General features: G+C 37.5%; 6 protein-coding genes across 10 annotated transcripts; 2 read left to right on the top strand and 4 right to left on the bottom strand.

Moving 5' to 3' along the window:
• On the bottom strand, nt 1-8,552 carry LOC113205009 (uncharacterized). Its single transcript, XM_026420427.2, has 30 exons — nt 8,352-8,552; nt 8,005-8,185; nt 7,717-7,922; nt 7,427-7,635; nt 7,215-7,350; nt 6,982-7,141; nt 6,802-6,905; nt 6,353-6,715; nt 5,904-6,282; nt 5,610-5,833; nt 5,328-5,532; nt 5,028-5,246; nt 4,798-4,943; nt 4,632-4,733; nt 4,291-4,554; nt 4,052-4,145; nt 3,806-3,967; nt 3,554-3,732; nt 3,289-3,478; nt 3,051-3,217; nt 2,707-2,982; nt 2,432-2,630; nt 2,123-2,341; nt 1,838-2,055; nt 1,581-1,749; nt 1,176-1,509; nt 907-1,106; nt 605-819; nt 233-523; nt 1-158 (listed from the first exon to the last, which is right to left on the bottom strand). Exons 1-30 carry the CDS (start codon nt 8,391-8,393, stop codon nt 24-26), a joined length of 5,988 nt encoding a protein of 1,995 aa, XP_026276212.1. The 5' UTR covers nt 8,394-8,552; the 3' UTR covers nt 1-23.
• A 610-nt stretch (nt 8,553-9,162) lies between these two features.
• Nucleotides 9,163-12,774, bottom strand: LOC113205010 (serine/threonine-protein kinase fused). Its single transcript, XM_026420428.2, has 11 exons — nt 12,634-12,774; nt 12,390-12,503; nt 12,170-12,315; nt 11,910-12,089; nt 11,572-11,825; nt 11,403-11,499; nt 10,599-11,277; nt 10,369-10,512; nt 10,037-10,277; nt 9,670-9,854; nt 9,163-9,546 (listed from the first exon to the last, which is right to left on the bottom strand). The coding sequence occupies exons 1-11, from the start codon at nt 12,742-12,744 to the stop codon at nt 9,484-9,486; spliced, it is 2,214 nt and encodes a 737-aa protein (XP_026276213.1). The 5' UTR covers nt 12,745-12,774; the 3' UTR covers nt 9,163-9,483.
• On the top strand, nt 12,681-16,444 carry LOC113205011 (transcription initiation factor TFIID subunit 5). Of its 2 annotated transcripts, none has more exons than XM_052265047.1 (12): nt 12,681-12,699; nt 13,146-13,221; nt 13,436-13,624; nt 13,704-13,906; nt 13,987-14,183; nt 14,464-14,659; nt 14,746-14,865; nt 14,943-15,088; nt 15,176-15,313; nt 15,398-15,591; nt 15,671-15,784; nt 15,874-16,444. In XM_052265047.1, exons 2-12 carry the CDS (start codon nt 13,162-13,164, stop codon nt 16,267-16,269), a joined length of 1,953 nt encoding a protein of 650 aa, XP_052121007.1. In that variant the 5' UTR covers nt 12,681-12,699; nt 13,146-13,161; the 3' UTR covers nt 16,270-16,444. The 2 variants fall into 2 exon arrangements, with proteins under 2 accessions (XP_052121007.1, XP_026276214.1); XM_026420429.2 differs by lacking the exon at nt 12,681-12,699 and adding an exon at nt 12,827-12,974.
• LOC113205012 (protein C10) lies at nt 16,364-17,618 on the bottom strand. Of its 2 annotated transcripts, none has more exons than XM_026420431.2 (3): nt 17,459-17,618; nt 17,013-17,189; nt 16,364-16,771 (listed from the first exon to the last, which is right to left on the bottom strand). In XM_026420431.2, the coding sequence occupies exons 1-3, from the start codon at nt 17,466-17,468 to the stop codon at nt 16,644-16,646; spliced, it is 315 nt and encodes a 104-aa protein (XP_026276216.1). In that variant the 5' UTR covers nt 17,469-17,618; the 3' UTR covers nt 16,364-16,643. The 2 variants fall into 2 exon arrangements, with proteins under 2 accessions (XP_026276216.1, XP_026276215.1); XM_026420430.2 differs by having other exon boundaries at nt 17,429-17,607.
• Nucleotides 17,619-17,667: 49 nt separating this feature from the next.
• On the top strand, nt 17,668-19,716 carry LOC113216883 (E3 ubiquitin-protein ligase RNF170). 2 transcript variants are annotated; one of them, XM_026436713.2, is made up of 6 exons: nt 17,668-17,985; nt 18,143-18,240; nt 18,326-18,418; nt 18,550-18,623; nt 18,696-18,815; nt 18,896-19,716. In XM_026436713.2, exons 1-6 carry the CDS (start codon nt 17,864-17,866, stop codon nt 19,175-19,177), a joined length of 789 nt encoding a protein of 262 aa, XP_026292498.1. In that variant the 5' UTR covers nt 17,668-17,863; the 3' UTR covers nt 19,178-19,716. The 2 variants fall into 2 exon arrangements, with proteins under 2 accessions (XP_026292498.1, XP_052121009.1); XM_052265049.1 differs by having other exon boundaries at nt 18,506-18,623; nt 18,896-19,169.
• On the bottom strand, nt 19,710-22,785 carry LOC113205026 (guanine nucleotide exchange factor C9orf72). Of its 2 annotated transcripts, none has more exons than XM_026420448.2 (6): nt 21,321-22,785; nt 20,965-21,213; nt 20,775-20,879; nt 20,538-20,704; nt 20,278-20,457; nt 19,710-20,194 (listed from the first exon to the last, which is right to left on the bottom strand). In XM_026420448.2, the coding sequence occupies exons 1-6, from the start codon at nt 22,167-22,169 to the stop codon at nt 20,032-20,034; spliced, it is 1,713 nt and encodes a 570-aa protein (XP_026276233.1). In that variant the 5' UTR covers nt 22,170-22,785; the 3' UTR covers nt 19,710-20,031. The 2 variants fall into 2 exon arrangements, with proteins under 2 accessions (XP_026276233.1, XP_026276234.1); XM_026420449.2 differs by having other exon boundaries at nt 20,278-20,439; nt 21,321-22,784.
• Between the last annotated feature and the right edge of the window lie 1,832 nt (nt 22,786-24,617).

Genomic DNA, 24,617 nt, shown 5'->3' with positions numbered 1-24,617 from the left:
AAAACAACTGAATGACCTGGCATTTATGATTGCTTGACAATTTCAAATACTGAAGGAGAACTAGATGATGTGATGAGTAGGTATTGCCGAGGTCCCACGAAAAATGACGAGAAGCCTTGTGCGCCCTTAAGTTCAGTTTGCATTACAGGTTTGAAGCCCTAAAACAAAGCATAAATCAGGTTAAAAATTTGCAATTGTTAAATGACATACCAGTACCACTAAATAATTGTACCTCTATATGACTGAATTTGTAGAGGTAAAATAGGTCATCAGAAGTCGTAACTCCAAGGTAGGCATCACTAATTCCTGCCTGGCCAACATAAAAGACTCCTAATCCAGTTGGTATGGAGTTTGGATTCAACTGCTGTACAAAATGATAATCATCATGTGCTGAATCGTGTTTGAGCACAATGACTGGAGCGTAAAGCTGTTTCTGAGCAATAACTATCAGACTATCTCCTCCTTGCACCACACTGACAGCAGAGACAACACTGTCAGACGGAATTCTCTTAACAAGTTTCAGCTAAAATAAGAAGATTAAGATTATTCAAACAGTTGGAACCCAGACCAATGATCTCAATGTTTCTAGATACTTATACAATACCTCTTCAGTTCTAGGAGAAAATCTATATATATCGAGAGAAACTTTGGTGGATTGTTTTGAGGAATCAAAGCTATTTCCCACAACAAGGTGATGTCCAGCTGTAGTAGAAAATACATCTAGACTAAGAACTCCCTGTGTTGGGAACTCTGCAACTATTCTTGCTCTTTGAGTTGTACGATCTATGTAGACTACCACGCTGTTGAGATTAGTAGTATCTGCCAATGATCAGTGAATAGATTAGAAAACAAGATAAATTCTAGAAACTAAAGCAAGTGCTTTACACAGGATATCAATCTACTTACCAAGATAGGGATTGTAATAAATACCAAGAACAACATATACATGACCATTAACAACTATCGTTTTGACATCAGAGACATATCCAAGGATTGGTTTTGAGTCAATATTAACTGAAAATTCTTTCAGTTCATTGTTTGAGCCCATCTCAACCCAGCTTATCAAGGTTACTTCATTTAAACGGTCTGCACCATCCAGACGGCATCTGAGAAATAAAGAACAAGTTTTGAAGAAGGTCTTGAAAGTGAATATTGAAGAAGTTTGTCAATTTTACCTTGTGTCTCGGCTGACTGTATTTGTTTTCACTATGACAGTTACATGAGGATCCTTCAAATGGAATGTAAAGGAGCGCTGCGTAGAGTTCTGCTTGAGACCTGTCGACCAAGTGGTGCGCAACTGACCTTCAGACGATGCATGAACTGTGTACTGTGCAGGGCACATACATGTGGCAGGGAGTCCACAGTGCACATTTGATGCCCAGCCATAAACATCTATGAAACTTTCTGAACCATCACTCATCCTTTCAATGGCTCTATAAGTATTGGTGAAAGAAACTGCAGCATCAGCAACAAGTTCCAAATACAATAACTCAGACAAATCACCCCGTGCTGTAAAGAAATTGAATGTTAAGTAAAATTGTCAGCAGTATAAAAGCCTAACAGCCAAATATTGACAATACCTGTCAGCAATGAGTTTGTCTCCTGAATGGTTCGAGCAATACTTTGAACACCTTCCAAGCTACGGAAGTATCTACTATTGAGCATGCGGGCCAAATCAGACATTTTCATATCATTCACAGTATCAATAACATCCAAATTTGCATTTAGGGTTGCAATGTTGCCAAGGATCTGGAAAATGAAATTACATGCATTAGATTCCATTTCAGAACTGCGGCAACTAAATAAATCTTGCTATCAGTCCGCACAAAATACACACCAAATCACCAAATATGGTAGCATTTTCATCTTTAAATAAGGCAGCACTGTAAGCAACTCGCAAGTCAACATTCCATAATTGGTCAACTTCCATTGGTCCATCAACTCTCACATTTTGTGCAAAGTGCTTCTTCCCTCGTATCTCTTGCTCAATCAGACTATCACGCAGCACAATGTCCGCTATATCTAGATTATTAATACGTGGAGCAACCATTTCACCTGTAAAGAATTCCAGTCATGAAACATGTTGAAAACAGATAACAAAACACAATTTAATTGAACTAACCTTCTACAGTTACATCCCGAATGAAATTGATGTGACCATTGATCTGCTGAGAACTATCGAGGGTAACCCTTTCAGCGAGGAGTTCATCAAGTTTGAAATCATTAACACTGTTGAAGCTGAGATCAGTTTTGACTTCAAGGGGACCAAGAAAATGAAGAGGAGGCAGAAGTGGCTGGTCGTAACATGCAACCTCAGATGGCACCAAACCATTTACAGTGTCTGAAACAAAATGAAAGATCAGTATACCTGTTAGAGATACCAGATACCTGGTAGAGAACTAACGGCAGGAAGAAGAACTAGATAACTTACCAACTTTCAGAAGATCAGCTGTGAAACCTTGAAGGAACCTCTTGTTTCCATTGACAATCTGGTCACCATAAACCCTCACAAGAGAACTATTGAACTTCAATATATTTACACCAGCGACAGTCTTAGCTGCAACATTACCCATGATGTGCATGGTAGTCGTAGAAAGCCTAGTGCTGAATATTTTCTTGCTGTTGATTACCTAGAGAAAATTACAGTTAATGAGAGATGTGTGTATTATGAGTGATTAAAAAAGGGGGTGAGAGTAAGTGAAATACCTGGTCAGGAAGTGATTTCCGGAGGGAATCTCTAGCAATACTTTCAAAGTCAATATCATTGATGTGCTTGTGGGAATTAAAGTTGTCGACTGAGGCAGTATAGTCAAATGCAACTTCACCAGATATAACTTGATTGCTATTTATGGTTACTGCAGACCCTAGGAAGTAGCCCAGGCCAGCAATACGTTGATGCAAATCCTCTGTCCAATCCAAATTACCATTCACGAGTAGTGAACTCCAATGCCTTCCATCCAAAGTTTGCAATCTCTTTGCCACCTGAACAAGCAACATAAAATTTTAGCACCTGAAGCAAATGTGTATACCATGTGCCAATAGTGACTTACCAAATTAAGGTCACAAGTTTTCTCAAAAGTAGCTGTATATAAATGACCAATTACATCCACATCATTGGTGAGGAGGAGGTCTCCTTCAATATGTTGACGGCTCATTAGTTCAGAACTCAAAAGATTTCCAACATCAATGTTATTCACTAACGATGCCTTAAGTTCACCTGAAAACGAAAATAATGATTTCTGTGAATAAGACACAACACAAAACGATCCATTTTATAAGAAGTCTTACTTGCAACAATGTCTTTCATTCTAATTCTTGCAGATATAAGTTGATCTTTGGTCTTTGATAGTACATTTTCAAATAGGTTCTTCAGCTTGATACCATTGTAGTCCAGAGCATCAAAACTTCCCTCAACACTCAACTGAGAAGCAAATGTCTTTCTCCCACGAATAATTGCATCCTTTGATTTGTCCACAACCTGTTCAAAACAATTTTAAAATGATTTTTTTTTCAAAATATACTAAAAATAATTCAAAATAATTAAGCAAATTACCCTCTCGATGTAATCTTTTTTCACAAATTTGTTGTTAACAGACTGCACATTAATGAAAGACGGAACAAAAACATTGCCTTTCAGAGTAACTCTGTGAACTCTTGGTACAGTCTTGTGATTTGGATCTCCAATCAAGTTAAACGGTACTCCATTTATTGTGTTCACGTTTATGTATGTTGCTGCAATAGAACATTTTAGTATAAAGACGGCACATTTTAACTGTACAAATAAAGATACAGGAAAAGTACTAACCGCTCACAGCAGAAATTGTGGCTGAAGGGATGCGACCAGGTCGATCTATTAAAAGCGCCTTTGACAAGCGGTCACACAAATTCACTTTGTTGACACTTCCAACGGAAATATCGGAGTGGACATGTAAGTTTCCACCAACCCAAATTTCTTGGTATGCTGGACCTATTAAAAGAAAAAGCACATTAAATTTAAATGATGTCTTAATACTTTCTGGTCAGTTCACTTCAAGACATTGCATCAACACACCTTGTGTGTTTTTAGCACCCAAAAGGTCAGCTACAATCCTGTTGTCAAGGTACTCAGCCATCAAATGGTTGACAGACAATCCACCAAGGAAAATCTTAAAAGAAAACAGTGATCATGTTGAAATTATTGAAAGAAAAGCTTTAACAAATTCAAAGGAAAATCTTTACACAAAATAATTGGATTATCAAAAGTAAATAAAATAGATAAAACTAACTGAAAGGACAGATAAAATCATTTACCTTTGAACCGGACACAACATATTCTCCACTTGTCTTGACAATAGTAGAAGACAGCTCTTTGAGGACGACTGGCGACTGGAGGGCTGATGGTTCATGAACTAAATCTCCATCAACAGTAGTAGAGGGTGGGAAATGCCATGTTCCTTTCAGGTTTTTAGTGGATGATAAACTGACAAAGTCCTCAATGTTATGACCATTGATGGTATTAATGGCTAAATTTTGTATGCTTAGTTCATTGGAAGATTGGAGAATATTTTTAATTTCCTGCAAGAAGCGAAAAATATGGGGTATAACAGTATAACTTTCAAAGTTGAAGTCTATAACATGAGAGATATCAGTACCTGATCACTGCTCTTGGTCCAATAGTTAAGGCGCAAGTCATGGAAATCTATTAACTTGTCCCCAAGAAAAACTTTAACTTCGTCCAATTTTACATCCATCAGCTGTAAAAAATGCTCTGCTGTTAGATGCATTAACAAAGATATAACCCGAAGCACTTAAAATTACCTTTAATGAGCCTTCCACTCTGACAGTACCCTTATAAATTATTTTGGGTTCATTTAGAAGGCGTCTTCCCACTTCCTGGCCAGCAATACTTGCTTTAGGTGGAAGAACTAGTTCATGTGATTCTAGACTCTTGAAAGTTACAGGAGCTGGAGATGAAAATACAAATTACAGAAGCAAAGAGAAACAAGAGATAAACTTCAGTTAAACATTCTACAACATCTGCATCTTACTGGAGACTGAAAATGGCGAATTAAGGTATGCAGCATCTCTACTTAGTTTCAATCCATTTAAACTGCCCACAATAATGTCAGTGGCACTCAAACTGTCAACAGCCAATCCCTTAATGACTTGGTGAGTAGTACGAGTCAGTAGTGATGAAGTAGGGATTTCATTGACTTGCAATGCATCAAGGCTCTGCAGATTCAATTGGCTTCGGTAATGAATGTCACCTGTCATACATAAAAATGGAAATGAGCAAATCGGTGAGGAGCAAGTAATGATTTGTGACTTGTGCCAGCTTAAAATTTTACCTTTAATTGTTTGACTCATTCCTTTCAGGAAAAGGGTATGTAGAAGATCATTGATTGGAACACCATTGATCCTGCCATTTACAGTCAAATTGTGAATTCTAAGATCACCATTAGACTTGTAGGTCATGGCACCAGGATACGTAGGAGGCATTGGCATAGGAAGATTTGGTTGCTGAAGACTCGCAATCCATTGAGTGAAGTTCACCTGCATAGAAGCATCATTCGGACTAGGTAAGTACAGAATGGTCAATATATAACTAATACGGAAAAAATGAAACTTACATTATTTAGCAGGCCAACTGCAAGTTGCTGTAGATCAAGACCAGCAAAAGTCTTTGTCCCAGTAACAGGGATCACTTCGCGTGACTTTGACGTGATAATACGGGACATAGATATCCCGTTCACAGGAATCTGATCGTTCTCAATAACGACCTTTCTGGCTTTGATGTGATCCACTAATTGTAGCCCAGAAATTATTTGATGATCAACACTCTTCCTTAACATGTCTACAACAAGAAAGAAGCTATCAATATCCTGACACTCACTAATTTCTAAAAAAAATGGGTGTTACTATACCTTCAATTTTGAAGTGATTTAAAGAGCTAACATGAAGTGAATCAACATTGATTGTCTCTGCAGTAATTTTTCCTGTTAGCCTTTGATCTTTGTTGTACATCAGGAATTTGCTAGGATCAAAGTCCACACCATTTAACTTAGAAATGTAAACCGACTCCATATTAATATTGCTGCTGTACAATTTGGTTGTTGTGAGACGTCCACTTAAACTGGACGGAGAAGATTTGAAGACAATATTTTTCAAACTATCAGCAAGTCTGAAAGCAAGTCCCCTTGCTTTCTCAATTCCCTCTTCAAGTTCACTGCGTGTCAGAATCATTGTAGTGGAATCCTCCTTAGTTAAATTGACACGTTGAACAACAGCAACATTTGGGACAAGCTGCAGGAAAAAATTTGTTTAGAACTAGCAAAGATTCAATAGAGAAAACTATAAAGAAAAGATGACATACCTTTTTCACAACTAACTTCCCTTTGAAGTTGCCAACATTGCTCAAAATCATTAGTTTAGATCTTTCAGATAATATATCCTGGAGCATGATATCCTGAGACTTGATTTTATATTCCAGTGAGGATATGCACTTCAAGAGAGGATCGTCCAATCCTTGAGGAATGTGATTGATAGTGGCTGCTTTGAACACGACTTGCAATTCCAAGACATTAGGAATCATCTGCCCATTTGACTCTGTTATGGCAAGCAAGGAGATTGAATCATCTTTACTGTAAAAAGATGCACTCTGAACTGATGAGCTGAACTCATGTTCAGTAATAAACTGAAAGGAGGCAGCAGTTGGTCGGTAAACCTTGATTCTAGTCTGCAAGAGGGGCAATTTTCAATTAGAATAATTTGAATATCAACATCCATTTATAAAAAATGAAAGGCAAAAATACTTTAACAGACCTTTTCAGCGAGAAGAATAAGAGTTTCCCCCTTAAGGTAGCCAACACCAATTGAACGAATACTCTCCACACTCTTTAAAGTATCCCAAATGATCATTTCAGTGCCTGCAAAACACTTTTAAAATTAAGAAACACAAAATTCCAAAACAAAACTGACGAAGCAACAGCAGCAAAAACATACCTGCCCACCAACAAATGATGCTGGGCCCCTGAACAGTTGATACAAGCAAATAATTTTCAGAGTGGAAGGTGTAATGCTGCAAAGCAGAGGGCTGGGATGTAGGTAGAAACTGTACCAGCTGCCACTTGTTTCCAGTCCGGACAAAAATCTCTAAACCTGCCTGAAATGGGAAAAAATAAAAATAAAATAAATTCTCATTGAAATCTGTTCAATTACTGACAAGAAATAGCTACCGTCCGGCTCTCTGTGGCATCAACTGCTACAGTTATAACAACAGACTCTCTGAATGGGAATGTTGAAACAGCTGAAGCCCCGATCAACAAATGTCGATTTTCCTCATCAAGTTGTGTGCCATACCAACGATATACCCTGTAAAAAAAATTATTGCAAACATTTGGTAATTTAAAGAAAGAGTAAAATTCTCACAGAAATATGAGCTACATACACAACAGGTACAAATGCAGAACCATTTTTGGCAGAGACAATAAGGAATAATTTCTCATCTTGCATAAAAAACTCAGCATCTGTAGGTGTTCCATGGCACTCAATAGACTGGCGCAAAATAACTTCATTAGTTTGGGCTACTGTAAAAAGTTGAAGAAGTCCTTCCTTGTATGCTGCAACCAAATAAAGTAAGCCCTCCCATTCCACACTCTGCAAACAGAAACAATAATGCAATGAAACAAGCTACAAAAAAGCAATACGGTTCATTGAATCAACAACATTCTTCCATACCTCCATAAAAGCAATATCGCCCAGAAATTCTGGAAACTTGGCAACTTGTTCTGTATTGTAATTACTTTGTCCTGGTCCCTCAATCAAACGGTACAGTATTTTTCCAGACAAAATAAAGCTTTGGTTGAAAGAGCGAAATGTAGATGCAGCAGAACCTTTGATAGTACCCAGTTTCCATGTGAATGCTGGAGTCACATCAATGGAGTCTACAAATGAAACAAAGTATCACCTAAATCATGGTGCCAATGGAAGTACTGGTACAATAATCAGAAAGGTATAGGAACATACCTCTATTGCGAAGTTCAGTAGTAAGGAAGTTCTGAGCAAGTCGTTTCTTGCCATCATTTATTTCCCCTTTGATCAATTGTTGCAGTTCATCTCTGGACGGGGTACCGTTTGGCATGCCCTCCGTGACCGAGAAGGAATATTGTGCCTGAGTACCCACACTCAAAGCAATCAGAACTATGACCTGAAAGGAGTAGACCACACCACATGTCAGTGTGTCAAATGAACCCAGTTTACATATAAGAACTTGACATTTACACATGCTCGATGTCGGAGGAACCCAATAGCAAAGCACTAGCAAATGCCAACCATCTTCCTAGACGTGACATAGAACAGAAGTAAATACTCACTGCAAACCAGGCTGACATGATGCACCATCTGCTGGTCTTCATGTCGTTGAAATTGAGTTACTTGTCATTCCTTGCAAAGTGGGACAGCACACACGAGGACCCCAACCCACCAAGCAGCGGAAGAAGGGGCACGATGAAGATGTCGGCAAGTTGATGGAGAATGTTCCAAAGGGGCCACACGGAACAGACTAAAGGTGGATTTGACACCGGCTCCAAGTACACCTCGGACCGGCTCGGCTGGCGGCTGCTGCTGCCCAGCGTCCGCCCCCCCCCCTCCCCCCTCCCCCTAAAGCGCAACAACGACTGCATCCAAAACGTCTCCCTTCCCCCTCGTCCGACCGGCCTGATGCAAAGGAGAAAGAACAGAGAGCTGCCACCGCGGTCCCAGACGCTGAGCTGAAGGGCCAGTCGAGTAATACAAATGCACATTTAGCCACAGTTGTCCCGGCGAAAGAATGGCATTGCTTGACGTGTCCCCACCACGCTTCACGACACCGTTCAGCTGTCAGACTCAATATAGTTTTAACATACTAAATGGGGTATTAGGTGACATATCTGAACCAAGGAGCTCTTGGTACAGAGATTGAATCGCTGCTCGCCCCAATTATTTTAGTCTCTAAATGCAAACACTGGCTATATGGGTTGTGCATTTATTCCCCAATCTGACCTTAGTTAGCTGTGAAATAAGTAGGAACCCATTTTGCTCAATAAAATATTTTTTTATGTAGACATTCAAATTTTGCCAAACATATGCATGTACAAAATATTATCCTCCGTAATAGGTATGAATAAGAAGAAATTTCTTTAAAAATATATCCATGAACACAATTTTTTATTTCTTTAGCTACTTAAAGTGGATTTGTGAGGGGAAGTTAAATATTGTAAAGTGAATTTGGTGACATAGGTGATAAAAGAACTTCTATGGGAATACATTAGCAAATTTCATAGCATACATAAAGTTTAGTTTTATAGAGACAGATAAATTAAGAGAAAAATGAAAAATAGTCTCAGCACTTTTAGCTCTTGTTCCTAGGATCCAACTACAAAACATAGAAAAACTAGATAATAGAATGATAAAACTGTAAATCACATGGGTAGAATAAAACATATTGATACTTCATATCACAGAATGTCATCGTTTACATGTTTCATAAAAGACTAATACTTTAAGTCTATTCACAGCCTCTTCTGCAGCCTGGGATGGAAAACCAAATTTAAAAAAAAATTATTTATGTCGGTTCACAAAAAGTAGTCAACAGAAAAAGAAACCTTTAGCAGAATTCTTTAACTTAACTTTCAATAAATTAATTCTACTCACCTCTTGCACTAAATCACTTGAATCTTCAAGAAGCTTCTCCAGGTCTGATCGTAACTGTGAGGTCCATGCATTTTGTAGAGCTCTGCAGGAACAACGGCCAAGTAGTCGAAGAAGGTGACAGCATCTTGATTTTATCAGTGGGCACTTATTCTTGAGAATACTGCTCAGATCTTTTCCCTTTTCTCCTGTTTGATATCAGATCAATAATTGTATGATTGAATGATGGAATACTTATGGGAAATGCTGAGCAGCTACTAAGATAAGCCAAAAAACTAGGTTGTTTTAGCCATTCTCTCAAGGCTTTAGTGTTCCAGCATTTCCCATAACAGCTATCAGTAAAATCTAAAATTCTAGAGAAGTTTCTTACTTTGAGCTGGGGAAAGCACAATTTCCTCAACAAGACTTGCATTTTCAGGCAATCTCCTCAAAATATGGGCAAGAATTGCAAGGAGATCAGCCACTATACGAGGTTTCCTACGACCTACTAATAAGAATTGTTGGAGAAGAGCTATTCCATCCAGAATTACAACAGCATCACAAAATTGGGCCAAAAAGTAGTCCCACATGTGCGTAAGATTACAAAGCAACAGATAGATGCATTCCATTGCCTGTTAAAAATATAAAATAAAAAATGTTTAAGTTAATATTTGACGTTTTGGCATTAATGGAAACAAAAATTTTGAAAACAGGAAATCTTACATGAAGTTCATCTGCTCCTAAGCCAGATACTGGCCGCAATGAATGTGTATCTTCCGAGTCAGTTTCAGCATCACAAATCCTCTGTCTTGTAAGTAAGTTGGATGCATAAACAAGATTAGGAACTGCCTTTACAATGCGATATACCTAAAAATGGAGGAAACCAAAGACAACAGATATAATACTCCATCCAAAATAATACCTAGTTCAAAAGTGATTGTGCACTAACTTACTTCTTTTATCCTGGTCAGTGCATCATTACTAATGCCATTCACAACAAAAGGAAGGGATAATAAATTTGCTACATACTCAATAACTTTACTTGAAGCGTGGGGGTTGTGCAATGGTGCAACAAGCATGGCAACAAAATTTTCTTGAGTCATAACATCTATCTCTCCCTCCATAACTTCTTCCATTGTCTTTTGAAGGAAGAATAGCCATTCTTCACATTCGATAGGCTGTGGATTATTTTCAGACATCCAGCTTAAAAGAGATTGACCACCACTTTTTGCTGACTTGATGTCATTTTGAGATAGGTTGCATAACTCAGCACTCTCATCATTGAGTTCTCCATTAATAGTTACACGAGCAGAGGGGCATTCCACATCTCTTTGAATGACAGCTACTGGAGAGGAGATGTCTTCAGTTTCTTTTCCCATGGGGTCATTTGTTTGCACACCAGAAGTACATTTGGCATTGTCAGGAGAAGAAATCATATTAGGAGATACATTGCCATTGGCACCAATTATGTTATTTACTAAAATTTTGGTTGATCGAGGTAAGTTTTGATCACTATGTACTTGTTCAGGACTTTCTCTGCAAACTCTTGACTTTGAATGCATCTGCAGCTCTTGCAAAACCTTACGTTTATTCTCCTGTTGTTCTAAGTATTTTGCAGACTCTGCATATTTTCTGGAAATGGAGGTAAATTTTAAAAATTACCAGGTAAAATACGTTAAGTTATTACAGTACTATTTTTAGACATCAGGTATAAGGTATTGAAAGTCAATTAAAATTATGTAGGGGGAAAGGATTACCTTGGTTTTCCTGCAACATGGCATATCAAATCTTTCTTCTGTTTTTCCCTTGCCAAAGCCTGAGAGGCAGTTAATGGATGAGTAAGTGGTACAACAACTGAAAAAAAGTTGTTCAATCACAAAAAAGCATACAGGATGATACTACCATTTGATGACACATTACACATACCAGTGGCGTTTGATGGAATATTTGCTAAGTTAATTTTAGAAAAGTCAACAAATGGATGATGAAGTAAATTTGGCCAAGAAAGACGTTTGGAGGGATCTTTTTGCAACAAACCATGTAAAAAGGATAAACACTCTGGAGATAAAAATGTTGGCCACTTTATCTCCTGTTGAATTAAACTAACTAAACGAAGCAAAGCGTCAGTGTAATAAGGAGGAGAGCCAACTAAACATTCATAAACAATGCACCCAAGAGACCTGCCAGTGATTGATAAGAACAATAGGTAAAAATACATTCACAGTATTTAATTAGGCATTGAGGAAATTGTTTTTATTACATACCAAAGATCTGCACTGTGGTCATATGGACATTGCGAAATAATTTCAGGTGCCATGTACAAGGGAGTTCCCTTGATAGATGTCAACACATAAGTATCAATGCTCATACTTCTTGCAAATCCAAAATCACACAATTTAGCAGTGCCATCAGCTTCAACTAAAATATTTTGAGGTTTCAAATCCCTGTGAAAATAGAGAGGAATAATTAAATGAGGATGAGGCAAAATATTATGCGGTTAAATAGAGTAGTAGAGAAAATATACCTATGCAAAACTCTATGGTAATGTAAGTAGTAAAGAGCAGATAGTAAATCACATACAATTTCTTTAACTCTATTCTCAAGAAGATGCCCATTATCCTTTAGCAACTGAGAGAGATCTTGAGGTGCAAACTCTGTCACAACGATGATCTGCAATTCAGCTAGTAATAATAATGAAACTATAAACAATATTATTTAAAAAAAATATTCATTTCAGTACATACATCATCTTCAGTTTCAAAGGATTCTAACATGCGAATAATGTTGGGATGACAGAGGTTGCGCTGGATTTCAAATTCTTGACGTAGATTCTGAATTTCTTTTAGAGATTTTTGGCGCTGTGAATAAACATACAAGACAGAATAAGAAAATAGAGAAGGCATTGAAGTTCACAAATACAAACTATGGTTTTGACAGTAAATGACTCAAGTTGTGATTTATGCAGCCTGCTCATGGAATGAACCATACCTTTGTTATAACCTTGAGTGCAACATTTTGCTTGGAACTTTTTACTTCGGCTTTGTAAACAATACCGTAAGAGCCTTGCCCAATGACCGATATTTTTTTGTATTTATCCATTTTAATGAGGATACTAATAACGATGTAGGCTTGGAACTAGATGAACAAAACGTTCTGTCTTCAGGTAGACTCAAATTTCAAAATAAAATCGAAAATGCCATAATGTAAGAGATGATTGTTTGATCATAGAAGCGGCGGCAATTGAACCCAAAGCGGGATGTCTTTGTAGGTTATGTTGCTATAAAGTCACGGCCTTCTTAAATTCATTGTTGTGATACGAAGTTCTAAAGGTTTGTGTTGTTTCTCAGAGTTCGATGTGATAAAGTTGTTTACGTATTCTTTTCCAAGCATTTATATGCTTTTTTAACGTGAAGAATAATGCACGAGCCGTTTGTCAGGGTTTTGTCATGCCGCTTTTAACATCTACTTCTTAGCCTCATTTAAATTTGTCTAATTCTTAGACTACAAAACCTAACGATGGACGACAAAAATACTCTTTTGGCGGTGCTGCAGTACCTAGAAAAACACAATTTGAAGGTGAGTTTTGAATTAATCGATGAACTGCATTTTAATTTCACTTTCTATTTTGGTTTTAGTTTATCTCTTTTGTTGCCTTTGGTTAAGAGTTATTTTTTTAAAAGTTGAGGTTAGATAGCTTTAACTGCTGTCAACGATTCTACTCAAATTCTTTAATAGAACAATAAAATCAATCACAATTTCCTTTTTAAAAATAAAACTTTGTCATTTTCAGGGCACTGTTGATCTTCTGCGCAAAGAAGCCAACTTGGGAGAAGGAACACCAAGCTCGCAATGTCCTCCATCAGATTCCGATGTAAGCAGCATGCTTGCTGCCTATAAAAGTGAAGGAGATCCTGAAAAATATGAAGAAGCTTATACAGATTTAAAGAAATTTGTAGAGGGTGCCCTTGATATATACAAAGTAAGTCAAATATTTACCATCTGCTTGAAGGTTCTTTTTGTATATAGCACTTATTAATATATAATATGTTTTTGAACAGTATGAACTAGGTATGATTCTGTATCCAGTTCTAGTGCACATGTACTTGGAATTATTATTCAACAACCATGAAGATCAAGCTAAAAGGCTAATGGATAAATTTGGAACAGACCAAGAAGATTATTTTCAAGATGATTTGAAAAAGCTCTCACATGTCTGTAAAAAAGATCATTTAAATGGCAATGAGTTGACTGACACTTTCACGTGAGTTTCATCTTATCTATCGCCTTTTACAGATTATTTTAAAAACTTACTTTAAAAACAAATGATATTTTTCTTTTCAGTAAAAATGAATTTATTATTCGCATGTCTCGTGACACCCTTAGTATTCTTAAAAGGCACCTGGCTGAAAAAAAGCATAGTGTAGTCCAAAATATTATTCAGGAACATTTGTATCTAGATATGTATGAGGGTGTGGCCCGTAATAAGCAACAAATTGATGCAACATCTGGTGCCATGATAGGAGAGGCATCCAGAGCAGGTAATATTCAAATACTGTACACTTTGAAATTTCTTATACATTTACACAATTGTAAACTGCACCCTTCTGCTGATTTCTCCAAGCTATACATTGAGTCCCCTGTAGCCACTTAGTGATCATGGTTCATGGGAAAATAAAATCCTGTTTTCTCAGGGAATATATAGATTTAGAAGTGGGGTGCAGCTTTTAATTGTGTAGCATTTTGTCATATGAAAGTATGGTATTTCATTCTCAAAATTATTGTCAACATTCTACTGTTCCCCTTTAACTTTTCTACCAGACAACAAAGCCAGGGTTTATTATGGTCTGCTGAAAGAACCAGATGTATCAAATGCTGCCTTAGAGGAGGAAGATGAAGAAGAAGATGGTGGTGACAAACCAAAGAAAAAAAAGTCAAAAAAAGATCATCTTTATCCAAAAAAGTCAAAATCTGATCCAAATGCACCACCAGTTGATCGTATGCCTCTTCCTGAACTGTGAGCATTTTTCCCCATTAATTTTTGAAGTTAGCACTGGTAGTTCTAAATTTGCAATCTTGATATAATGTTTTTTTCCTGTTCAGGAAAGAGGCAGAGATACGCGAAAAAGTGAAAGCAATGCGAGATTCTATGAAGAGAGTCAATTTAGGACCAGAAACACTACCCTCAGTATGTTTTTATACACTATTAAATGCAAATCAAAGGTATTTCCTTTTCCTCAATGTTTTGAGAGTTCAGTCATGTTTATGTGTTCATTAAAATTTATCTAAATGTTTTACAGTGTAACATGTGCAGAAATTTCCGAAGATTCAAGCCTCTTGGCTGTAGGATTCAATGATTCATTTATCAAAGTTTGGACTCTTGTGCCTACAAAACTGAAAAGTATGAAATCAGCTGATCAACTGAAGGATATTGACCGTGAAGCAGGTAAACTGCCTACTGACTGAAATGAAAACACAATGTATTTTTTCTCTATCCATGTTATTGTGTGGGCTTATCTTTCATATTGCATAGAGGATGTCCTGGTCCGTATGATGGACGACCGCTCCTCAGAACCCTGCCGAACTCTTCTCGGGCATAGTGGACCAGTGTATCGTGTGGCATTTAGTCCTGACAGACAGTTGTTACTCTCATGTTCAGAAGACTCCTCCAGTAAATATTTTTTTATTGTTCTTGAACTTATACCTACTTCTCTGCACCCAAAGAGGAACTTATAGATTGAACTTCTTTTTGCAGTTCGTTTGTGGTCTCTGCTCACATGGTCATGTGTGGTGTGCTACAAGGGTCATACATATCCAGTATGGGATGTAAGATTTTCTCAGCATGGATATTACTTTGCCACGGGTGGTCATGATAAAACTGCTCGCCTATGGGCCACAGATCAACATCAACCATTGAGAATATTTGCAGGTCACTACTCTGATGTAGATGTAAGTGTACCCCCTCACAGTTTCCAACTTCATTGTGTGAAAGATTATTATTTATCTATCTACTATAAATTGCTTGCAGTGTGTTCAGTTTCATCCTAATTCAAATTACATTGCAACTGGTTCAAGTGATCGCACCGTCCGCCTGTGGGATTGTGTATCTGGGAGTCAAGTGCGTTTGATGACTGGGCACAAGGTAAGATGATTGCACGCACATGGGCCTCTCTCTAAACTAAAAACTCTGAACTCTGTTTATATTAATTATTTTATATCTTTTTGTTACAGGGACAAGTTTTGTGTCTTTGTTTCTCAGTGGAGGGTCGGTTTTTGGCATCTGCTGGAGCTGACTCAAGGGTCCTTTTGTGGGATCTGGCACATGGACATCTCCTTGCTGAGCTTTGTGGTCATACAGCATCTGTGCTATCTCTTGCTTTCAGCAGAGAAGGTAGTGTCTTAGTTTCAGGATCCACAGACTGCACTCTCAAAATATGGGACTTCACAAAACTCGCTGAAGCCATTGCATTGGAGGATGTGAATATCTCTCACAATCCTGACATTAAGAAGGATAGCAACACGTTTCTCCTAAGAACCTATGCTACAAAGAATTCCCCCATTCTCAGTTTGCATTTTACACGCCGTAACCTGCTTCTTGCTGTTGGACTGTATGACTCTCAAAGTTAACGAACTAAAACAATGTAAACTGTGGTTGATTTTGAAATTTGTTATCATGAATATTACATGTATCAATTTACTTTGTTTAAAATAAGTGCTAAGATTTTTGTCCCAAAGTTTTATTTGTTGCAAATTATTTCTCAAACAATGTAGCACTGAATAAAGTTACCGTCAGAAAAAAAAACGTTGTTAAACTGCAGGCTTTACTTAATACTGATCTATAATTCTAATATTAAAATTATCCAACATTAGGTGAACTACGAAATATAAATTAAAATGGCTTTCAAAGTAGTTTGGATTTGAAAAGGTATTCCACTTAAATTACAGAATTAATACATTGATAAATGCAAAAGTTACGGAGATGATAAAAACAAGGCCATAAGTCATAAAGATGCTCCCGAGCTTGAGGGTATATCAGGGAGAAAGTGAGATCTTACTTTACTGTGCAGTAAAGCTATTTCAGCATCCTCTCGCTCTAAGGCTCGAACAAGCTGTCCAAACTGGATAATACCTGAGAACATAGATAATTTTTTAACAGACATCAATTAACATAAGGGGAAGAAGAGCTAGTAACAACTCATCTTGACAGTGAGCCTTTAGGCCATGCTAAAAGTTGAGCCCAGCCAGAACCAAACTGCAGCCAGGTATGAGTTATTCTGATTTTTTTGAGGACTATATTATTTTTAACGTCCAGCTGCAACCTCGGCATACCACGCTATCAAGATATTAGTCACAAACTTGGCTCAACTTACCATGCCTTCCTTCGGAAAATCCATACTCTTTTATGACATCCATTTGAAGCATCATAACAATGGGGAAAACAAACTGCATCCGTTTTATCATGTCATTCCCAGCATTGTCTCTAGCTTCCTTGATTTTTGATGCATTCTCAGATTGGTCAATGGCTTTCAAAATGCAGTTCAATGCAGCTGCGTAACACAAAAGAAGACCAGGCAGTGTAAGCGGATCAAGGCAGTACTATAATAAGTAAAATATAGAAATCTAATAAAAAAAAAAATCGAGAAAATGTGAATGTAGGTTTTTTTATTGGTGGTAAAGGTTCAAAACTATTATTAATACTAATATACATGTTCTTCCTCCTAAATTCCTGCTTAACAAAGGGTTATGTGTCTTATGATAGTAAGGTACGGCCTATACATGGGCTTACCTCGAGCTGTTTCGCGAGAAAAAATGTTACCTTCTGTCATTGTTTCCTTCAAAAAGTTGGATGTTACAGTATATGAGGTTTCTGATAACTAATGTCACGTAGTCATGTCAGGGAAAGCATGAAATAGCAGACGGGGCGATGAACCATGGGAGAACAAAAATAAACATGGCGTTCACAGCAACTTTTCATCATGTGTGATGAAAAGGGAAAGGGGGGAGGTGGAGGGGAGGGTGGGGTGGTGGTCGGGTCGAGGGAGGGCACATTTCTTCATGATTCGGCGAATGTCATCAACTCATGAGGTTATTCTGTACACATTTGGGCGTTGTAACAGAAAATATTGTTCTTCCAATAAGACTTCAAAGTCGAAATTAGTCGAGACCTTTCACAAGTTTTCAGATCAGTATGCGTTTAGAAAAGTTTCGGCTGTTGTAAATAATGCAGTACTTTAAGGGTATTGGCAATGAAGTCATTTTGGCTCTTGTAGCCCCAACATTTATTCTATTGTTCTTGGTGATCAAATTTCTTGTTGAACAAATTTCTCAAGCCCCACATAACAGGTGAGTCTTAAATGATCATCTCATGGATCAAATTACTAGTGTCACACTTACTGGTTATCACGCAATAGCATGAAAGTAAATACCATCAAATTTAACAAATTAACTCCCCAAATCATAAGGTTTTTGGTATTTAACTGTAGATACCTGTGATTTTCAGTGCTGGAGATTCACCTTCTTCGAGGCGAAGTTGGACTGAATGGCTGCCAGCCTGGCTTTATCAGCCAGACACGGAAAATCCAAATGAAAATGTCAATCGTAAGCAAAGTTTTAATCCTGTTTTCTTTCCATCAGGAATCCATTTTGCACAAATAAATCTAAACTCAAACTAATTTTTTTATAGGTAATCGTACACATTTCGATACAGACACCTGTTCAATATGTATTGGACCATTTAGATTACCATTAGAAACAAATTGTGGACATCTTTTTTGTGGTAAGTTTTTATTTTACTTTGTGGTACCAAGCTGCTGTGAGACAATAAATTATCACACCCTTTGTTTGAGGCAAAAATTGTATAAAGTTTCAGGCTCTGTTTATCATTGTCGACGTGTGAATATTTTTCAGGGACATGCATATCAGCTTTGGCAAGTCACCAGTTTGCACTGCGTGCTGTACGGTGTCCATTATGTCGTCAATCGGTACTGACTCACAGCAAAGTTTTGCTTTATTTGATAAAAGAATCTGCTGTTTTTAAAATCTTGTTCCCATAGGTTTCAATTTTCTATGAATGCTTTTCTGAAGAAGAGCTCCATACTGAATCAGATGATAGAAATTCCATTCGTGAAATGGTCCAATATTATAACCGCAGGTTTTCTGGACAGCATTCTTCAGTAAGCACATTAATACATTTTTTTGTATGTCTCACTTTTTGTAGCTAAGCTGTTAATCATCTTTTTTTTTTTTTTAATAGCTTTGGTCCCACCTCCGAGACTTTCCAACTACTGTTCGCCACATGTGGCGTGAAATATTACGTTCAGACGGGGACACTGCTCATACAATTTTTCGCCTTCGAATTGCTCTTTTCTTTGCAGCTGCTGTCATGTATTTAGCATCACCACTTGACCTTGTGCCTGAAGCTGCTTTTGGAGCACTGGGTCTTCTTGATGATGTTATGGTTGTAGTTCTTCTTGCTATTTACCTCAGTATTCTGTATAGACGTCTAGTTGTCAGTAGGGGACTGAGAACTATGTGATGGTGTTGTAGTTGTTGTATAGGAAACAGCAGCTTTTGTTGAATTAATTCACTAGTCATAATGTGATGCAGGGTGATTTGTCAGGATCCAAAGTGTTATAAGAGATGAGATGTATGTTTGTATTTTACTACTACTTATGAGAAATTTTATTTTGAGAACTTATTTATAAAACTTACATTAATTTCTCCTAACCAATGCACTTTGGTTTAAGATGCATTATATAATAATTATATTGTCTCTGACAATATTGAAATGTACATACTATATATGCTGTAGTTTCCTCGTAGATTTGAAATGACTTTTCAGCAAGTTAAGAATGTCTAACATGATGTGATGTTTTCTATATTCAAGGGAATTTTGGAATTTGTAGTGTTTTGTTTTAAATATTTGAGACTGATGTTATTTTATAAATACGAAGTACCTTCATGTAGTTTGCCATTTGAAAAAGAAAAAAAAAAACATCTGCAGTTGTGTGCTGTTAGATAGTCTGCTATTCGTGATTTGGGAATGAGCATAATAAAAATTACAGATACTAAGAACGTAAGTGAGGATTTTTATCACAGATTGTTCAGAAATGCTTCAATATCAAGTCAAATAGTCTAAACAAGATAGCATTCGTAATTCACTTAATGATGAGGTGTTTCATTTCTCCCCTCAAAGAGCTAACAATACTTTTTTTGGCGTAATACAAAATCAATACAAAAATAGAGGTAATTTGACTATTAATAATTAAGTGTTCATGATTTATTTTTTAAAAAAGGAACAAAGGTGTATGCACTGCCTTTCAGAGCTATCCGAAGGCAAAATGTAGATGTGATACCTACCTCCCTAGCAAACACCCATAAAACCCGACATCATTGAATTAATCCCTCCATTACAAGTTGATAAGCACCTGGTCTAATTTTTTCAGCTTGTGCTAAAACTATAAGAAAAGTTGGTTCATCAATGTTAAGAGTTGCACATAGATGGCGGACAGTAGGGTTATCAACATAACTCTTTGGCTGATCTGATGGCACTCTAACAAAAGACAAAAAATAAATAAATCAAAATGCAATAGTTTTTCCTTTCCGAAAATGAACCAAAGCTAATTTGTAACTTACCCATTCCAATGAACAATACTCAGTAAAGTAAGTGCTAGTTTACGTAATTGTTGAATGAATAAGGCAACAACTCCAGACCACGTATTGGGGGGCAACCTCTTCAGGTCATGAATGAGTCCACGCACAATACTAGACTCGTCCTTAGATACATTCATAACATTCCTGAGAGAAAGTAATGAACTAAAGTTAACATGCCATGCAAGCATCAAGAACCAAAGGACAATAATTTTTAACTTGTCCTATTGTTAGTAACAGCTTACTCTGGATGATCAGTTTTTCTCTGATGTTGATGAAGGGGTAGACCCCGTCGAACAGCAGTAGCAACGCCAGTGCTCTTACTTAAATCTACCCAAGTCACGGGTAGTGGATTGTCAAGAAGTTCCTCAGAGCTTAAATCTCGGCAACCAAATTCATCCAAAAGCAGGCCCTAAGTATTACATCAAATTAATATAAGATAATGAGCTAGTTATAAACTTTATTAATAAGTTCTAAAATACCTGAAGGAAAAGGCCAATTTGAAAGGTGTACTTTTGACCAGAGGAAACAAGTCTTGAACAGCTTTGAGCTTCTTCATCCAGGAATAAAGCAAGAAATGATATCATCTAATCACACAAATAAAATAAAAAATGAAAATAAATTATGGCTCTCATGTATATTATAATTAATAAAAGATAAAGTTGTACCTACAGAATTGATTTCTGATGAGATGTTTCCCATGACAATAGTGCATCCAGAAGTCTGCAAATGTGATGTAACAGCTCGCTCAATGAGAGGATTTCCTAGAGTTGTTGGAGAGAGATATGACTGTAGTGCACGATGGTCTCCTAGGCCATTCACTTCCAATGACATGAGCATGTGGCTCATTTCAATCATCCAAGTATCCACCATAGTGCTGGGAGGTATTTCAATGCCATCAATTCCATGAACTTTTGAAACCTTGACAAATGAATTAAAAGACAAAGTAAAGAAATCACAAAGGTTTAGCATAAATTAACTCAGCAAGAATAAAGACCAGAAAAAGAAAATGAAATAAGCTGACTGACCGACAATAGAAATTCAGCCATTCTGGTGGAAAGTCTTTCCAGCCAGTGCTGACAGAGATTCCGTAGAGGCAAAAACCTCGAGTATTTAGAGTACTTCACAAGCAATGCAAGTGAGTATGGAGATGATCCACTAAGTGGAACATGAAACATTAAGGACTGGGCTACCATGTCCAAATCAGGAACAATGAACAAAGCACTGTTGTTTTGCTCTGGTGTTGAAGAGCCGGTTACGCAGGTGTAGTTGACAGTATGGCTTGTCACATATTTTATAGCTTTCATCAATAACACTTTATTGTATTTAGAAGACATTTGATGAGGACAAGAAAACTGACATGCTGCTTTCACACTTCTAGGAGTGGTGAACTTACAGAGCTCATTTTCTGAGTAGTTTTCATCATCAGACACTGTTTCAGGAAGCCACACTCTTATTGTTCGTGGACCCATGATGTCATCCCAACGGGACAGAACCATAGCACAAGCAGTGGAATCATCATCATTTGGTAATACATGTGAGCATATAGATGACAAGTTCATATCAATACTTGGATAATCATGATCATCTGAGTAAGAGTCACTAAGATCAGAATTATCCTCACTAAATTCTGATGACATTTTTCTCACTTTGTATTGAACGACTGATTCATCTGGGGGAGGGTTGACCTTGATCAAGTGCTTTACCTCCTCTTGAACTGTGCTTGCAATATTAGCACTCATAGCCACAGAGCGTATCATGGGAGGTGAAAAGTCTTCTTTCAATTGAGATTGTGTCTCTTCACTGACCTCCATGCATGAATCTAAGTGTTTCCCTCCATCCATAGTTGACATTAGATGTTCAGCAAGATAGACCATACAAAAGAAATTATCAGAAAAAAGAGATTCATCGAATGAGATATTGTTGATCAAGGTCAGTTAAGACTTCTAATAATGCCAATGATGGAAAAGCTGTCGTGGGGCTGTGTTATATATGTTGCATGTGATAACAATTTCCAAGGCAGTCATAAAGATAATCAAAACATTAGAGGGAGTAAAAAATGAGAAAATTATGTAAATCTAATAACATTGACAAAAATCTGAATGGAACAAAGAAAACACGTTAAAGTGCAAACTCATTTCAAAAAGGGCAATATTACAATTAGTGAGGGACCCATAAATGAGTGGATTATGTTCTTTGTCCTCAAGGTATGAGCAGGATTTGGATTTGGCTCACCTCTGCGGGCGCTTTTAGGTAGATCACAAAGGGTTAGGAAATCGTTTAGGACATGATATTGTTAGCTAATCACAATTTCTCGTTTGCAGATTGAAAATAAATCCATTTCAAACGGGTGACGATTTGTATTCGAACAGCGACTTCGATCACATTCGCTGTCAAAATAACATAATTGAATGAGTAAATCGTCTTGAAGAATGGATGATGATTGTGTGGATTTCTCATACTCGCCTCCCCCCTCCCCGCGTTCCGCGTTCTCCTGCGAACGACGTGCTTCCCCCTTGAGCTTCCCCCTTTCCCACGGCAGGCAACCAGTTCGCCTTCCGTCAATTCGAAAACTCACCTCGTGATCAATGGAAAGGACATTTACAGGGTGGTCCACAGACCCCTTCTTTTATTTTGTTTACACTGTACCGCATGCAGATGTGCGAGAGGGCCTGCCTACCGTCGCTCACCACGGCGCCTTATGGCCCCGTGTGAGTATGCAACCCAGTTGCTCGTCTGCATGCGGTACCGGGTGTATGCAACTGTGAATACGCAGCAGTGTTGCGGGTTTGCCTACTCTTTACACCCGTAAGGGGCCATAGCCCCTGCGGCACCCGCAAGTATGCAAACCCGCAACACTGCTGCGTATTCACAGTTACACACGGTACAGTAGAAGCAAAATAAAGGAAGGAGTCTATGGACCACCCTGTATGGAATGTCCCCAAAAATGGAAATGCCATTTCTTTTTGTAGTATATTTATTTCACTCTCTGTATTTCAAACTACGATCAAGCAGACACGTTACACACGATAATGCAACATTCCTCAAAATAAGCCTTTTGATTTTATGGTTGAAATATGCTAAAACTTTAAGACCTGGAAGCTGAATAGATTTACTTTTTGGTCAATCTGTATTATTTGTATATTTGTACATTTATAAAAGCAACCCTGCTCACTACCGCATGAGGTCGCCCAGTAAAGTAAACAATAGTTATCTAGTTTTTAGGAGAATACACGATTACACAATGTTTCAAATTGTTTGTATTGTTCTGGTACTTATGTAAGATCTACGTACTAGGAAACACAAAATTATTATTTGGATGTTGTGACATAACCAGGGGGAATTATAAGACATAACAAATCTCAGTAGCGTCCATGCACATTCATGTTTCTTAAAGTGCGGCAAATGCGCATAAAAATAAGGAAAACAGTAACACGTTTTTGACGCATTGTGCGCATTACGTGCTACCCGGGGAAGGGCACGTTTAGTTGGTGCCCTGAAAAATAGGAAGTACTTTTATTGTCGACCGTTTAGTCCACATTTTATGCTGATCAAGATAGAGCACACTCAAATAATTAACAAATAGATATGCACTATTAACTAGCCCGATTGGGCATAAAACCTTTGCATTTTTTCTAACCAGAAATGTGGACTATTGATAGCAATAATGTAGAAACAACTGAAATTTATCTGTAATAAGTCCACAATATGATATGCAAAAAATGATATTACATTCATATATTTTTTTATTTTACAGAACAGTGGGATCTGAGAGAGTCCAAATATTTTGGTAATATTTATCATCAACAAATAAACTGGTAAATATACACAAGTCACAAAATCAGCGGTTGTGTTAATTGGTTCTTTCAAGTATATATTGTGTAGCAAAATTTACTAAATGAAACTCAAATGTACTTCAAGAAATGTTGTAAACATAAAAAGCAATAATAATGGCAAAACTCATTTTACAAATTGACAAATTTATAATACAGCAGGATATTGGTATCCCGAGCCCGTTTGCCCCGTTGCCTTAGGTAAGACGACCTACAAACAAAACTCAACTAACATTTCTAAAGAGGTCACAATTACGCCATCTTGACATTTCGTCAGCCAGACGCCGATAGACGTCTAATCGCGTCTAATAGACATTTCCGGACCATTTATAGACGATCTCTGTTCGGGCGCGGATTAAGGGATCGCCCCGCACCCCCTATCGCCTGTAGCTAAGTGAGCCGCCTGATAGGTAGGCAATTTGCGCTACAAAACTCCCTGTATGTAGGCAACCGACAAACAGTGCATAGCCCCCTGTCCGCCGGACCATGACC

Source organism: Frankliniella occidentalis, unplaced genomic scaffold, assembly GCF_000697945.3.
Source record: "Frankliniella occidentalis isolate FOCC.00 unplaced genomic scaffold, Focc_3.1 Scaffold23, whole genome shotgun sequence".
In the NCBI taxonomy this organism is placed as follows: Eukaryota; Metazoa; Arthropoda; class Insecta; order Thysanoptera; family Thripidae; genus Frankliniella; species Frankliniella occidentalis.
The sequence above is the reverse complement of the archived record's forward strand: the minus strand, read 5'-3'. Positions and strand labels throughout refer to the sequence as shown.